Genomic DNA, 17,488 nt, shown 5'->3' with positions numbered 1-17,488 from the left:
CTTGGCTCATCTGATCACGACTTCATTGGTATTAATGTTGACACTGGATTCCAAATTACCTTAGCGTATGAAAGAGGTTACCCATATAAGTCTTGCATAGAGGGAACATAGGGCACAAGATTCAAATGTTTCAGTAACAGTTCACCTTGTTATGCAGGGTCTGACTATTCTTGATTCCAGATGATATTAATGGTACAAATAGTCTTGGAGAGAAAAAAACCAAAGCCAACAATCAGTCTATTTTCAGTATTTGGTCTTTAATCTAGAAAACTGCTAAAGATCTGTGATCTAGTCTATGAGAGCAGAAAAATCAACAAAGACATGGATTCATCATGAATTGAGTTTATTGCGCCAAAAAGCTGGATTTGCTAATAATATAAAATCAGAAGCAAAAAACCCAGATTTGGTTGGTCCCAGAATGGTGTGGTTTCATAAAAAGTTGTTATTGGATAAAATATTCAACAAGTCATTAGAATTGGACATTCAAATTTTACATGATCAAGATGCAAGGAAGGGTAGTGCCCTCTTGGGAGATGCATATGAATTGTGGTTCAGACATGATGTAATTTGGAGTTCATATCTTGCAAAACTCTGCAGAACTAAAACATTCCAAATCCCAGTACAGATTGGTTCGTTTGAGAGAGAAACTGACAGATATGAGCTGCATAATTTATTGAATTTGTACACCGATAATAAAACATATGAATTTCATTTATATATTCTCTCTTGCTTGGAGATTTACAAATTGCAATTTCTAAACCTGATATATAAACAAAAGATAAGACAATTCAGAAAGAAAAAAGAAATCGGTGTGCAACTGTGCATTATGAAACAAAACATAAAACATATACAATTGCTATACCTTTTATGCTCAAGTTGGTACACAGCGTTCCATCATTTATCTCTTTGTTATATCATCCTTTGGCTTCACGGTGAAATCCCATAGGTCCCCGTATTTCTCATTAAAATCCCAGATGTCCATGGTATTGTAATCAGCTATCAACTTGTCACGAGATCCCCTCTCCATATTGTATATCTGAGGCTCAAAGTTGTGGGGTTGATCTGGCTTATCCATCTCAATAATACAAAATACAATTGTAAATAGGCCGGCTCCAATGAACAAGTACTCCCCCTGAAAGGTACATAGACAGATACTTTACATAAACAAGACCATAATGCTTATCATAATAGACGGTCTATTTATATATGTTACATCTTAGATTTGCATTACCGGTGCATGAAAATACATTGCGGCAGCAATTGCAGGTGGAAAAAGCCATGATATTAAACCTGCCAAAAGAATCAAACTAGATGATGATCAATAACTGTCATGCAGATCAATTAGTAAATTACCAAAGCTCCTTAGTAAATTAGTAAGAATTTATACCCTGAAAACCTGTAGGGGGTCCTACTCCTTCAACGTCTTCCGCTATTGATCCCCAAAAGGTTCCTGAAATAGAGAGATTTCAGCAATAAATCAAAATCACTTGTAATGTATAATTTAGTATTCAACTTTTTGTAGCAATCTATGAGCTGAATCAGATACTAAGGGACAAATCTCAAGAATTCCAAACACATAGCTCCATATTGATGACTACTTAAAATGGTGTTCCGGAGTTACTGAAAAAGGACTCCCCTATACCAGGGGAAGTACAGCAACTTTGATGTCAATGCCTTGTAAAGAAGTACAACATTTTTCGAATTTTTCTTTTCTTTTTTGAGAAACAGAACTTTTATTAAAAGACAACAACTGAACAATGAGTCCACTACAGAAAATCGTAGGAGCGCCTACAAACGGTCCTGGTCAGAAAACCAACAACAGCATATCACCAGTAAACAAAGACATTAAGTTCTTTAGTTCAAAAGAACAGATTAAAAAGACAGATCCCTGAACTCCAGTTAAGTAGATGCCCCATGAAAAACCATCAAAATCCATATATTAGCCATATAGCACATATCTTCAAAACCACACCTCTTAAAATATTATTTAAACCTCAGACACTCATTACATAGAACAATGTCATCCCACTTCAAACTCGCAGCTATAAATAATTGAAACTACAAAGATGAGGTTGAAAGACAGTGAAGCGCAAATGATTCATACTGCTGCACTATTTGACATAACACACCAATGAATGGAAAGGTAGCAATGAAAGGCTGCCTTCTGTGAACCATATCTCTAGATTAAGCTTCCACTAGAAATTATCCAAGCTAACAATATGTTGGGGGAAAAGTAATTTTTCTTCACCTAAGGTACTTTCCTCGTACAAGCGAGGGTATGAGTAAAGAAAGAGTACTTTTCCGTAAGGTACTCTACAAAAATTTCAGTAGAAAAAACTTCAAAAGATTCCAGCCACCAAATTCTCGTATCTAGTTTACCAGAAACTATTAGAGCAGGTCAAATATGGCAGCAATGCAGTGAGCCCCATCCCGTTTAGATTTCTTTCTCCACTGGACCACTGCCCACCCGAAAATGATAGCAAGAAACAAAACGGGCACTTACTTTAACTTCTTACCACAATAGTAGTATCCCAGCTATTTGATCCAGTCTGTACCTACTCCTACTTACAGCACACCAGAGAGATGTGTTCTTTGATTGGAATATCCACAGGCCCACAGCCATTAACCTAGAATAGTTTCATTTCTCCTCACCAGATTGCGCACCACTAGCCATTCCCCTATTTAGTTAGCTTGCTCCCCTACATCCCACCTTACAGATGATCATTTTTACCTTCTGCTACCTAGTCTCACATAAAGTCACTTTACTCCTTCCGGTCTTCTTGTGACATCATCAGGGAAAATGGGTAAGATAATGGTGTATCATAGTACAGATCACCCTCAATAAGCTACTCAGGTCATCTTCTATCCCCAAGAGACAAAATAGAGCATCAGCCGCAATCGCAAATGACTGATTTCCCTGAAATGAGATATGTCTAACCTGTTTGTCCCTTGACTTAGTGAAAACTTACCAATCCACATACACATGCATCTCATACAAATCCCTGTTCTTTCTTCTTCTGCACCTCTTTCACACCTCATTTGGCTATCAGAGATGCATCTAGAGTTTGTCTCGCCTTCACAAAATCTCCCCAAACTTGAAAAGCTTTTTGTGCAAGATTAACCAAATTATATGGTCTTCGAACACTACCTGAACAGACTACCTTTAACAGAAAAAGATGAACATATGTCCAGTAGAGTGACACGTTTATCATCCCATTCCTTAAGCTCTTCAAGTACTTTCAGCATATATATCCCTCCAATCCCAAAAAATGATAATATACACAACCAATAAAACCATCAAGACCTGAAAAGTTTGTCTCTCCATTCCTTGTTTCCTCCTCACAAGATCTTCCTAACCAACAAGCCCTCTTCTCCCTAAACCTGTTCCAAACCCATCCCTTCAGATCTTAGCCTCACCACTCCTCCACTCGTAAAACCAAGATTATATGCATTCTGAATTCCCTATATAGTAACTCTGTATCATCTCTAAATGCATATTAACCGTTTCTAATCACAATGCTATCAGACTCCTTTCTTCCACTACTTGATTTACAAATGTAACTTTCGGTCGTACCACTTTTTCATCTCTTCACTTAGGAATTTGCTAAATTTAAAAATTTGACTAAAGAAACAAAATTAGTTCTTTAGAAACTAGAATTGCAAAACGGAGTACCTTTCTCCTCCTCTCCTTCATAGTAAGTGTGGTGCTCATCATACTTTCCATACTTAAAATCCTCCTGAAATAAACCACAAACACAACCATCAATATCACAACAACTAACTTCACAATATTTCATCAAAAACAGAAAAAACAATGTGTTTGATACGTACAGCAGAGACACTGTTGGTCGCCCAACGATCAGTGGGGTCTTCATTGAGATCAGGCTCGATCTCTGCGAACCCAGCAGCGTTCAACCGCGTGAAACTTGTCTTAGACAAGTAGTTTATTCCGAGCAATGATGATTTGGTGGGGCTGTAAATGTGAGGTGAGGAAACCGTAACTCTAGTTTTCGATAGCTTAGAGGTGAGTTTGGATGGTTTGGGAGAGACAACTGCGAGTGGTGAAGAGCAGACTGCCATTTTCTGGATTATCTTCTTCGGTTTCAGCCGTTGTGTTAGAGGGAGGTTATAAATTTATAATCACCCGCACTCTGTCGATATGGAGACAACCCGTTACAATGTGACACGTATAGGAAACAATCACTTTAGAGAACGTAACTTTTTGGTATATTAACTTTGAAAAACAAACTTCCGAGCCTCAAAACCGTACCTCAAGTTCGGGAGAAAATCTTCTGTCCCCGTTTGTCTGTCTCCTTCCCTGTGACTCCATTCATAAGATGACATCTGTACTTCCACACCTAAGTTGACGGACATCCGTTATGTCCTTTTGTAAATATATTTTCTTTTACTTTGAATAAACTGAAATTTACGTGAGAGACTCATAACCCAGACTTGAATCTCTCTCTTTCATAACAATTGAGTTGGATTTCCGTATGAGTAAGGGATTTTCAGATTTGATTCTTGATACTGAAGGTGAATACTTGAGACTCATGAACCCAGATCATATTCACAAACCCATAACTTATTCATGATTCAAAACACGATCTTACTCAAGAACCAATATCTCACTTATAAACCCAGATCAAATTGATCCTAGTTATGAACCCAATCACAACATATAAGATTAGAATATTCTTACTCATGAATTCAATCATAATCAGATCAAAGTGAAATTAATCATAAACTCAATCACAATCATAAATAATCAACATGGGCAAAAGTCGGAAAAGAAAATTTAACCGCAACAAGAAACTCTGATGTAAACCTTAATTGCAGAAGAAATGAATCCTACAGAAGATTAGCATCTAATGTTTACCACATCGAATCCAAACCAAAACCTGCTTCTTCAGTTCTTTGGCGTGCATTCGACATGGAGAAGACGGTCTTTGTTGGACTGAAATTAGGAGTGATGAACTGGAGCAGACTTTGATGAATGCTTCTGAAAAAGCAGATGTATTGCAACAAAGTTGAATGATGATATTGCATTTTTCTTTTTATTATTATTTTTATTTCTGAAAATAAGGTTAACAGAGTTACAGGTCTGTTAGATGAGTTGCACTAAAATACAGATGTCATCCTATGAATGGAGTCATAGGGAAGGAGATAGACAAACGGGGACAGAAGATTTTCTCCCGATTTAAAAAAAAAGTTGAGATACCAAAAATTAACTCAGATCAGACACCGTTTAAATCATTTTTCCAGGAAAAAAAACATGACGTTCATAAGGTGGTGAGCCGTTTCTTATCTTTGACCGAACCAAATACAAGAAAGAAACAGATATTCAGCAGAGCGGATTCATAACTGTGTTAAACAAAAAGCAAAGAGAACTAAATACAGTAGAAATTCAGACCTTAAACCCATCGTGGAATCAGGAATGCGATAAGACGGAGGTTGGCGTAATCATCAATTCCGGCAATATCTAGATTCGGATCTCCCATCGAGATGATTGAATTTGCGACAAAGATGAAGATTGCAACAGTCGGGCGCATAAAACAAAGTTGGGGCAAGAACAAGCAAGCCGTGCTAAAAAAGAATTAGGTGTGATCGATTAAATCCAGTAAGCGGATCATCGTTGGGAACTTGGGATAGCAGAGAAATGGTCATCTTCATGCCTCACAACGTTGCCTCACCTTACCCAATTAGATCTCCCCCTCCCTCCTACACAGAACTGAGTGCATGATGTTTATTAAGAAATTGGGGATTGCTGTAGTTGTAGGGTTTGTTTGTAGATTAATAAGGATGGAGGCATTGGATATGATCCAGTCAGTATTTCAAGACAAGCACAAATTAGAATTGCAGAATTAAGGATAAAGAAGATAAGGTTGATCGATCAGGTCATACAATGGGTAATCCCCTTTCATTTCCTTCCTTAAAGCACCGATGCAAAAGAAACCCAGAAAAAAAAAACAGAGCACCTCAACCTAAACAGAGGTCTAAAAAGTTTCAATTATTAACGGGTGTTAGTACTGGTGTCAATGCACATAGATGACTAGATTAAATGAACGGCTGAGATTGTATTATGTCTATTGATTTATTTGTATCTTGGTGCATCTAAGAATTTTTAGATATTCAGCTATTTGATTAAATTTAAATGACAAGTAAATAAGGGATATCCAAAATCTTCATTTTGACGATCGAGCTCAAATGACAGCAAGAGAGGATACATATGCTTTGTTGGCTTTCACTAGTTTCATGTATGGTTAAGAATTCTACGGCTATTCAAATATGAGGATAACAAGTGATAATGATCGTCATTCAATTGAAATTCAAATAAAGTTATCAGATGTACAACTGAACAAAAGCAAACACCTCTATATAAAGCTTACAAACGGGAAGGGAAAAAAGAGGAGAGTTTACTAAACAAAAAAAGAGATACACAAAGAAAATAAAAAAAAGTAAGAAGCTAAACCTCTGTCAAATCGAAGCGCTGAAGGTGAAGGAAACTTAGGTATACAACGCATTCGTACAATACTTGTGTCTTCTTTGGCAGGGAACTACACCATTTTGGCTAGCTTGTTTCAAACAAACAGGTCGTTCAGGAACGACCTATCCTTGACACCAGCAGTCAAAATCGGTCATTCCCAAATGAATCACTCACTTATGTTTCTCCCAACATCAGAAAAATCAAATTCACTCCCAAATCACTCAAATAAAGTGCAGACCAAATTCTTGGGCTTTAAATCCTACCCTAAACACAATGTCAAAATAAATGGGTCATCTAGCCATTAAATCCAAATGCCGGAATTACGTGTTTTTTGATCCCACAAAGGGTATATGTAGGCAATCTAGAATCATTTTTCTAGATACAATGGCGTCCAAAACACAAAAATCGAATCTCTAGTTCATTCACACCAAATTCGTTCCAAACATTACTCTCACACCAAAATTAAAGTTATTAAACGAGTCATTCACTTGCTGGAATTCTTGAACTACGAGTGGCTTGATCCCTCTCCAATGGTACATAGGCAATCCATTGAAATAATCACATCTCATCCACATTTTGGTTTCTTCATAATTAGAATCAAAGGGTGTTTTTCTATAATAAGGGACTATAATTAAGAGACGTACACATTATGTCTTGAATGGGTCGAACCTGAAATAATTAAAACTAATCACAAAATGAATACGAATGAAATTATGTTGGGTGACATTTGCGTTCACTGTATGAAATTTTTACTCAACAAGTTCATAAGTCCAAAATAACGTAACTAAGGACACCACCAATGAAAACACTAGATGGTAAAACACAAACTTCTATAATAATGCAACTTTTGCTCTTCCTTTTTCTCTCACTCTGCTAGGGTTTTAGGGTAAGACTTTTTGTTGTGCGGCGGCTCTTCCATGGCAGCAATTGCAGCAATGATGACAAAACTGGTCACTAGACTTTTGTTAAAGGATGGTGAGGAACTAGTGGACCTCAGAAATCCTAAAGTTCCCAGCAAAGAGCTTTTGGCCCAAAATTTCTACCTCATGGGGACGCTTAACAACAACCTATATGTGATGTTTGAATCCTTTCGAAGTGTTGTACGTTCCATGTGGAGGGTTATATGTACTTTAGATATCGCTGCAAGAGGGGATTGCTTCCTCTTTACTTTCACTTAGGAAAGAGACATTCAACATGTGAAAATAGGAGGACCTTAGGGATTTCAGCGTGCCATGATTCTTCTAAATGACTACGATGACTTTGGTGATATTGCAGCTTTGAAATAGGACTTCTTATGGATATGGGTGGTGATTTCGGTGATCCTTAATCGAACTAACAATCTATCTACTTGGTGAGATCTTTGGGGAGAGAACTGCTTGTTGATAGGGCTACTGTGTGCAGAGGAGAAGGTAGAGTTAGGGATTTTCAATCCATGACCTTGTTCGGCTTGATCAAAAAGTAGGGTTTCCCAGTCATGCTACATTTGCTATACGATCAACCATGGAGGATACCCTTGTCCAAGGGAGGTAGAGAATGATACGACTTCAACGACGAAGGTTAGGGCTGAAGCGGTTCCAAGCATTCATGCCCTTGTTTTTTGGGGCAAATGTTCCTCCCATTATCTCTCATACTCTACTTCCTTCCTTCAGATTTCCTCCCATGGTATAGAAATAGATCAATCCAAATATGAGAACTCCCATCAGAGTGATCGGGTTTTGAGATGGTTGCGCTGCAGTTTTATGGTGTTCTTCGGTAGCGTGAGGATTCACCTATGGAGGAGGACTAGCCAAAGGATGGGAAGTAGACCAAGCACAGCCCTACTTTGGTTCTAGTGAACACGCAGCCCACTGACCTAGGGTTTGCAGCTTTAGAAGATGGACTGATTGAGGTGGTGGTCTGTGTTGCTCCCAAGGTGTAGAAGAAGTGTGACCATCTTCGTGGCCGGAGGAACATCTCCATATCTTAACTAATCTAGCTACCTACTAGTCTAGATCTATATTTTCTCTCTTGTTTCTAAGTAGCAACATATGACAGTTATTTTCGAAGTATCTGTTCTTAAACTCATTAGATGATTCATATATGAACACTTCTCAAATTGTTTGCACTACCAACACATCTCATGGTATGTAATAATGCAATGAGTTTATGAAAAATTTGTCCAATTCTAAGGTTTATAATCACAAAAAAGACTTAGAATATAGTGGAACAGACAAACTAAAGCATGACTACGAAAACACAAAACTCAGTTGTCAACAACAATTGACTAAAGTAAAAACTTTCTCTATATTTAGGCAGATTAGAAGCTGCAAAGGAGTAGACGCATCTACCGATGGTTTAAGAAAGATTTGAACACAAGTCCTTGGCTATTTTATGCAGAAAGTGAGATGAGAAAAAGTGTTGTCATCAAGCCATCACAAAAAGGTTTGATTCAAGGTTTAAGACATTGAACTTTCATAAACAAGGTTTGATTCTGTTGATACCCAAAATTCCACGAGCCATTTCTCTAAGTTGACATATGCTCATAACCTTATTGGGCCTTCATCCAAGCCCAATATAGTCAAAGAGACTTCCTTGAAAAGCGACAAACTCAAGTTCCACCATGCAAACATAACACGTAGACCTAAGCTACGTCCTTTGGGGCTTACAGAGGAGATGTGGTGTGGAAGGTAACGGATCCTATGAGGCCCATCGTTAAGATGACGTTTATCAATAACTTTGGACTTGGGACCAAAGTTCATGCATGATGGACCCTTTGCTTTCCAGTAACAACTATCCTCTTTGATCTTGCCTATAAAAAGGGTAGCTCACTGCTGCTGAAGACCATCATGAACAACCCAGAAAACTTCAAGAGATCATGCTTCATCTCTAGAACCCTAGCCCCTTTATTTTCAGTCAGTTCTCATTCCACAAAACCCTCCATAACCCAAAATCAAACTCTCTCACTAAACTCACAAGCTCCTAGCTCCCCATTCACTTGTATGTCCACTTGCAAGCCGACTCGAGTCATGGCCATGAGCATTGGTACGTAGCTGTTAGCTGGTCATCGGCCAAAACATGCTCACTTGACGATGTGATCATTGTTGTGGTAATGTTATCTAGTGCCTGCTCAGGTACATTAAGTTCGGCCGGAGAAACACGTGTCAATGCATGTGTGGTCTCTTGCTCATTGAATCCATTTGATGTCGTTTCCATCATTCCCACATCGATGGTCTCTTGCTCATTGAATCCATTTGATGTCGTTCCCATCATTCATGTATCAATGACCTCTTCATTGAGTGCGTTCACTGTCGTCTCCATAATACTTGTATTTGTAACCTCCAAAGATTGATCCTGCTCCTTGTACAAAAATAAAAAGAAGTGTCAGAATGTGTGATCCTGCGAAATATGACATGCTTTTCATATTCCTCAGTATCAAAGGGGCAAAACAAGCATGAAAGCATTATAGCATGAAAACATTATAAAATTACTCAAGCAATTGCGGTCAACACATGCAAAGTTATGTCTCAATTCAAAAGTCTATCACCAAACAAGCACTTGCTTCTTCTAGCATCCATGCACAACCTTATTCTATTTTGAACACGCATTTATATATATGACAAAGAATTCATCCATGAAAGTCCAAGCAATACAAAAAAAAAAAAAGTTGGTTTAAGGCCAAGCCATTCACGCAAATTATCCAAGCAATTCAAACATTCCAGATTACTCAAGTTACCGCCATGCACATTCATGTCACACAAGAATTTCATTTTATTTACTCACATGACTACAAAAACAAAATCGAACCAATGCAAGGAAATCAAAAATTCAGATAAACAATGCACCTGTTTATCACTCTCATGCTCAAGCTCATCGGATCTCATGTTGACCTGATCACCATTACTCAAGCTTTTGCTGCCGTTATCCTGCAACAAAGAACTAGTTCCTGACTCCTTAAGAAAAAAAATTCAGGGGTACAGTGGGAAAACAATTAAAAGATGATGCTCACTTCATCGCCACTATGCATGCTATCATCGCCATCACTTGTGCTTTCAACTCCACTGGTCTGCAAAATAGAATCAATTTTAAGTTGTGCCATACAGAAGAATGATCTCAAATGATTAACTACAAGTTCTATACCAACAAAAGCAAAGTACCTCGTTTGAGGAGTCAATGCGGCCTTGTTCGGAATCTTTCCCATGATCATGTTCCATATCAGACAACTCGATGTGAACTAGAGGACCACGAGGAGAAGAAGAGCTGATGAACTTTATGCGATTGCTTCGACGAAAAGGAGTATTTGGATCCAATTCAAATTTCCTTTTGATGTCTTTTCTTGCTTTTGGGCTCGATGCATTTTTCTTCTCTACATAATTAGAAGCACTACCTGCCCGAGGGGTCAAAGCAGCCGCCATGCCCGCCTTCTTTCTCCTCCAAAATAGTGACTTTGGAGGAATTATCCTCTTAACTCCTTTAGGAGTTTTGTACATGAACTCTTCAAAAGCCACTTTAGGTTTGAAGTGGGATGATGACATCTTGGGGTGGTGCTCCCTTACAATTTTCTTATCACTAGAAGTCTTATCCCTCTCTTTTCTTTTTTTATCCGTGCCCTCGGCTTCAAAGTCTTTAAAGTGACCAACAATCTTCTCGGTTCCATCATCATATACCTCAGTGTAAGGAAGGTTATGTTTCCTAGCATACGTCAAGACATTATTACAATTGGCTAGCCTGCTGCTGGTAAGAGGTTTAAACTTCATCTGGGGGCTGCCAACCTCCACAAACTGTCGAAACATGTGCAACACACCCGTCCAATAACGATTCTAGTTAGGATAAGCGTTAGGATGCAAAATGTCTTCAGGTAGCTATGATGGTATGTCTGTAAGTCTGCCAGAGAAATCATGAACACAATCAACTTCTCTAGGTGAAAGCTTCCTAGCCGTCTCGACAGCTCTAATGGATAAAAGGGGATGCACGGGAATCTCTTGAGAACAACCGAGTTGCCTCATAACCCTATCAGGAGAATAAACTAACGGATTGAAAGTCAAGGCTTCTTTGTCCTCACCAAAGGAATGAATAAAACCTGTGTAATTAGTCAAGTAAAGCTCGACACGGCCCAAAGATGTGGCACACTGCTCTTTCCTGCCAGAAAAGGAAAATGCTTCGAAGCCATGCCTCTGGATATAAGGTTGCCGAACAAAGTTATCTAAATCATCCAACATTATGGAGCAAACACTTTTTTGTCTTGCCTCCTTTTAAACCAGCGGCACAACAAAGGAAGCTTCGGCGGCAGATATATAACACTCTTGTTTAATACGCCATTGTTATACAATTCCAAAGATGAGCTCGAGGTTAGTGGTTTTACTTCCAAACACTTGAAGCGGTCCCAAATGAATGCCTGTAGAAACATGGTGGAAACCAAAGTGGTGACTCCGCGCTAACCAGCACTTTCTAGCTCATCAGCAATAATGAAGTCTAGTAAACGGTAAACATGACCAAGGAACAGCGGAGCTAAAGGAAACCTATGACCTGTCGCTATGGCAACCGCCATGGGATACACACGCTGCTCGACAAACTCATAAGAGAATTCAATGGAAACATACTTGGTTAACCAAAGAGCAAGCATGGCTGCCAAACGGCAACCTGAGTCGAAACCTTTGCCTGGTATTAGCACACCATCCTTTATGATTCCCCAAAAGTGTTTCACCCAATTTGCAAAACGGCGGCTGCTCCATTTAACTCTAGAAGCCCCTGCTATAAGAATGTTTAGCTCCTCATCACATGGTTTGTCAAGGGTAAATCTAAAAGGATCCATGGTGCCAGTAATTGGAAGCCTTGTGATATTGAAGACATCCTCCAAGGTGGGAGTGAACTCTCCCTAAGCACAGACAAAGGTGTGCGTGTGAGGATTCCACCTCCGTACAACATGACGAAGAGTCTCGACGTCCCTGTTAATGTCACAACGAGAAGAAATAAATACGGCATACAAGACCTCAGCTTGTGAGAGTCTTTCTTTTACAGCTTCATCCCTTAACTCATAGTCAACCCACTGTGACCACCCTGTTACAGCACCGCAAGGATAATCAAAATCTGTGGGGACTGCTGGGAAGTCACCCCTCTCAATTAACAACCTGGAGATGCACTCAAGGCTAACGTCTCCAGAAGCCTCATTAGCATCTGTAAAGGGACTCTTCAGACCATTAGTAACCACAAAATAGTGATCTATCGGACTCGACACTTCAGGGGCCATAGTTTGTCAAGATCACTTCAAGAATATACAAGGGCCTGCGTACATAACAAGAGAATTTATGTACGAAGCAAAACTATCAAGCCACGCCATAAATTGTTCGTAAATAATCTGGAATTGAGGATGTAATCCAAGAAAGAGACCAAGTAGAAATTGCTAAATCTATATGGCCAAGCCAAGCTGAAAATCCTAAATTACACAACAAGCCAAGCCAACTAATACCTCACTGTATCATCCTGTTGCTAAACATTGCAGTTAAAGTTTCACCCGAAATACAAAAGGGGAAAAGACTATTGTGAAAATAGCCAAGCAAGCAATCATATGTGACATATATTCGCAAGCCAAGCTACACACTGCTCATGATTTACGCAAGGAGCCGAGCATAACCAGAGCTATCAAAAAAAAAAAAAAATGAAACAAGCTAAACAGAACAGAACAAAGCCATGGCCAAGCTTATAAAGACAAGATCATTTGCATGATCAAGCAATGCATCCATGCACAAGAATGAATTCACCAAGCAAAACAAGGCATTCAAAACTAGACTCAGTCAAACTTGTCGAAAATGCAATTCAAATATGGTATCACATTCAGCCAGTTACAGAGCAAAATTAAATAAGTCTTCGACAGCAGTAAGCATCAGAATAAATTTCTAAAGACAATACTTACAGTCACAGGCTTAGGAAGATTCAATCACAGCAGCTCAATTCACCTCGGCTGAATTCGATTACAATGGCTAACTTCAATCACAGCAGCTAAGAGCAAAAGACAACTACAAAAAAAAAAAAAGGCGCGCATTGGATTAGCAAGAATGAGAACGGGTATAGGAAGCATACAACAAGCAAACAACGACTATAATAATAACAAGAAACGGCGACGATCAGAGCGGCAGAAGAAGGATGACGCCAATACCGAATAAGAGAAAACAGATGCGCTCCAAGGAGATGACCTCGAAGACATCCCTACTGTCGTACCACCCGACCAAGAGGCTGTTGACAAGATTTTCTGGCAGATTGTATATATGCAATACAACACCAAGTGTGTTAGTTTTACCACAAACTCAAAGTGATGATTTTGCTCTAAAAGAGAAACGAAAATGAGTTGGAAGGAGAAGAGAATACAAGCAGGCTCTTTGAGAAATCAAAAGAGATCGCATGAGGAAAGATGTTCTTTCTCTCCTTCCTTTTGAAGATACCCAGACTAGAAGAGAAGAATTCTAAAAAGGTCAACTCTTTTCTTATTTCAAAAGCCCAAGCTGAGAAAACCTCTTTTCCCCACGTTTGGGTTTCCCTTGATATGTCATACCTCTTGTCAAAAAGAACACGTGGCCTGATATCAAGTGCATTGCCTCTCATCTCATAAAATATACATATATATGTATATGTGTATATTAAGAGGGAGGGCTCAGGCAACTAACAAGAGGCGGCACATGCTAACATGCTTACATGCACATATTAAAATATAAGTATCATCCTAAAAATTTGATTATGTAACTCGTAACATGCTTTTTACGACTTACATAATCAAAGGGGCTAATGTTGATACCCAAAATTTCACGAGCCCGTTTCTCTAAGTTGACATATGCTCATAGCCTTATTGGGCCTTCATCCAAGCCCAATATAGTCAAAGAGACTTCCTTGAAAAGCGACAAACTCAAGTTCCACCATGCAAACATAACACGTAGACCTAAGCTATGTTCTTTGGGGCTTACAGAGGAGATGTGGTGTGGAAGGTAACGGATCCCGTGAGGCCCATCGTTAAGATGACGTTCATTAATAACTTTGGACTTGGGACCAAAGTTCATGCATGATGGACAAAGTCTTAATATGGGCTAGTGAGAGAAATTAAAACCAAGCCCAGCAAAATCTTTAACCCATTAGACCTATCATTTTCCTACCTAGCTAAAGCCCATGTAGTCTGAAACCTAACACTCAACGTCACATTTTGCTGCTGTAAATCTATACTGCATGATTTTTGGCACTCCCAAGAAATCTCTCGTCTGTCCCTAAATCTCTACTGTATCACTGTAGCAGGCTACTGCCCTAGACTTGCTATCGCCACCCTTTATGTCTCCCCTTCACCAATTTTCTTCCATAGGACCATCTATCCAAAACCCTAAAGCCTAATCCAAAACCCTAAAGCCTAATCCAAAACTGAGAGGTTTCTTTCAGACCCTTTGCTTTCCAGTAACAACTATCCTCCTTGATCTTGCCTATAAAAAGGGTAGCTCACTGCTGCTGAAGATCATCATGGACAACCCAGAAAACTTCAAGAGATCATGCTTCATCTCTAGAACCCTATCCCCCTTATTTTCAGTCAGTTCTCATTTCATAAACCCTCCATAACCCAAAATCAAACTCTCTCACTAAACTCACAGGCTCCCAGCTCCCCCACCATATCCATATGTAAGTCTTATTATTTTTTTAAAATCGCTGCCGTTATAGTAGAATCGATGCTGTAACTGCTGTTACGTCAAACAAACTGCTGCTGTTACAGTCTAGCACCGAGAAGCAAACTACAGCTGTTATTATCAAGCGCATCACAACAGAGTCATTCTTGGATCCCATCCTCGATCGATTTTAGGCCTGGATTCGCTTAAGCATTGAGGGCCTGCTGTTCTAAACCCTACAAGCACAAAAACACCCTCACAAATTCAAAATAAGGAGTAAAAAGGTTAAGGACCCTTTTACTCTGTCCATAGGTGGACCATGACTCAACAAAGCATGATAAGTCACTGAATCAACTAAAACCCAGCTTAACCTTGGTGTGTGTATCACAAACCTAGCTAGAGCATTAGGACACTCAACCATTGGGTCACGGGTTGGAAACACTCTCACAACTTAGACTGGTTTGAGTGCAAGGCACATCACTCAGTTGTCAATCTGAATTTAAACACAAGAGGACCTCAAAAAATAAATGAATAAGATCTTTAAGTATAAGACAACCAAAAGACTTTGAATGGCTGGTCATAGTGACCCAGTCAGTAGGATAGCAAGCAAAGCTATTGACATAATGGACCAAACAATGCTTCTTAATTTGGCCATTGACAAACAACAAAGTCAATGCCATCAGCAATCTATTGTCATTAAAGTATTGCATTCTTGGTCGGATTGTTGAATAATGTAACGGGACGTTTGATAAGGGGGATTAGATGGGTTTGGACTTCTTACACACCACAATAAGAGTTGTCCTATGTTTGTCTCCACCAAGGACTAAATGTAATGAGTATATGGGGTCCATAGGCCCACCTCCACACCTTCTTACAAAAGACCCCAAAATTGAGAAGACTATGGAAGCGCTAGCGTTTCATCTCGCTCGTTCTTCTTTTCAGTTGTCTCACTTCTTATCATTTCTCTCTTCCTCCCTAGAGTTTCACTTTTTTTTTTTCTCGATCAATCTTAGTAAAATTTGCTACCCATATCGAATTTCTTTACACCCATACCCAGGATCAAATAAAAGATTTGAGCAGACAAACTTGAAAAAATTGAAAGTGAGCCACTTGATGATATGAGTATGCTTTCCATTTGATTTTCTTTTAAACCCAGATCCTAAATTTCATTATGCAAGCACAGTTAAATTAAAGAAAACACATATGCGTTTTATGATGCCCAAACTCAAATTTTGTTGATGATGATGATGATGCGTTTTCAGATGCCCAAAATTAGTTGGGTTTTCTAATTCCCAAAACACATATGATTCGATCAATTTCATGGGTTAATGAATTTTGTTGACGGTGATGATGTTGGTGAATATGACGATGCTACATCTTCTTCTAAGTTCAAAGTGCGAAGGGGAATACTAATTGTTCTTATGTGCTTTTCTTACCTGTTGCTAACTGGGTTTTGTTTATTCATCGTCCAAATCATGCAAGAAGAGTGCAGGTAGAAGAATCAAACAACAAGATTAAATAAAAAGAATCACATGGACTATATCTTTCTTAAGATTCTTAACAAGCTTCTTCGCTCTAAAGCAGTGGTTTCTTCTGGGTATTGTGATTAGAGTTCTGGGTTAAAACTTATTCTTACGTTTTCTCTTCCGTTAGGTTTGTTGTTTTTTGTTATGTTGTGTTCTTGTGTTTGAGGAATGAGGAGTGCTGGACTCCAAGAAAGCACCGAACATGGGTCACGTTTAATGTAAAATAATCAAGGCTTATAGAGTGTATGACTCTTGTAAGAATTAAGCCTAGCTAAAATAGTCCCTAGAAACAAACGTACCGTAAGTGCAGATATTAATCATCAATGAAAGTGTGAGAGATTGATAAATTATTATAGTGACACATATAATCATATTTTGATAAAGACTAAAAGGAGGACTAAACATAGCGACCCAAACTCATCTTGTTGCTCGTTGGGTAAATAGTATCGAAGAGGAGAGACGAAACGAAGAAGAAGATAAACGAAGAAGAGAGAAATGGGTGGCGCTACTCGCCGAGCTTAGGAGGACAACCAGAAGTACCGACAAAAGCAATCCACGCTTGTAGCCAAGACATCATTTTCCAGAAGTCATTGCAAAAAGTTTTTTTCTTGAGGCATAAACATTCAGTTCTTCATTCCAGCATGGATGTTCTCTAGTTTTTTCATTTCTGGTATTAGCCTATATCTATGCTATGATTTATAGAAAATAGGCTGACATAATAAATGAGTGAATACGATTAATAATTAGTTTATCATATGTACAAGTGTGAGTCTTTTATTCACAACTACTTGTTTATCTGTTGATGATAGTGGTGGAGCATGTAACGGTTGCTTCTAGCCTTTGCATTTTTAGTTTAATATATATGAAAGTAG

General features: G+C 38.8%; 1 protein-coding gene across 1 annotated transcript; it reads right to left on the bottom strand.

The window, feature by feature from the left end:
- Positions 1 to 650: 650 nt before the first annotated feature.
- Positions 651 to 5,965, bottom strand: LOC101294400. The gene is made up of 6 exons (XM_004288376.1): positions 5,411 to 5,965; positions 3,832 to 4,151; positions 3,674 to 3,737; positions 1,388 to 1,450; positions 1,232 to 1,290; positions 651 to 1,132 (listed from the first exon to the last, which is right to left on the bottom strand). The coding sequence occupies exons 2-6, from the start codon at positions 4,078 to 4,080 to the stop codon at positions 899 to 901; spliced, it is 669 nt and encodes a 222-aa protein (XP_004288424.1). The 5' UTR covers positions 4,081 to 4,151; positions 5,411 to 5,965; the 3' UTR covers positions 651 to 898.
- Between the last annotated feature and the right edge of the window lie 11,523 nt (positions 5,966 to 17,488).

This window comes from Fragaria vesca, linkage group LG1 (assembly GCF_000184155.1).
Source record: "Fragaria vesca subsp. vesca linkage group LG1, FraVesHawaii_1.0, whole genome shotgun sequence".
NCBI classification, from domain to species: domain Eukaryota; kingdom Viridiplantae; phylum Streptophyta; class Magnoliopsida; order Rosales; family Rosaceae; genus Fragaria; species Fragaria vesca.
The sequence above is the reverse complement of the archived record's forward strand: the minus strand, read 5'-3'. Positions and strand labels throughout refer to the sequence as shown.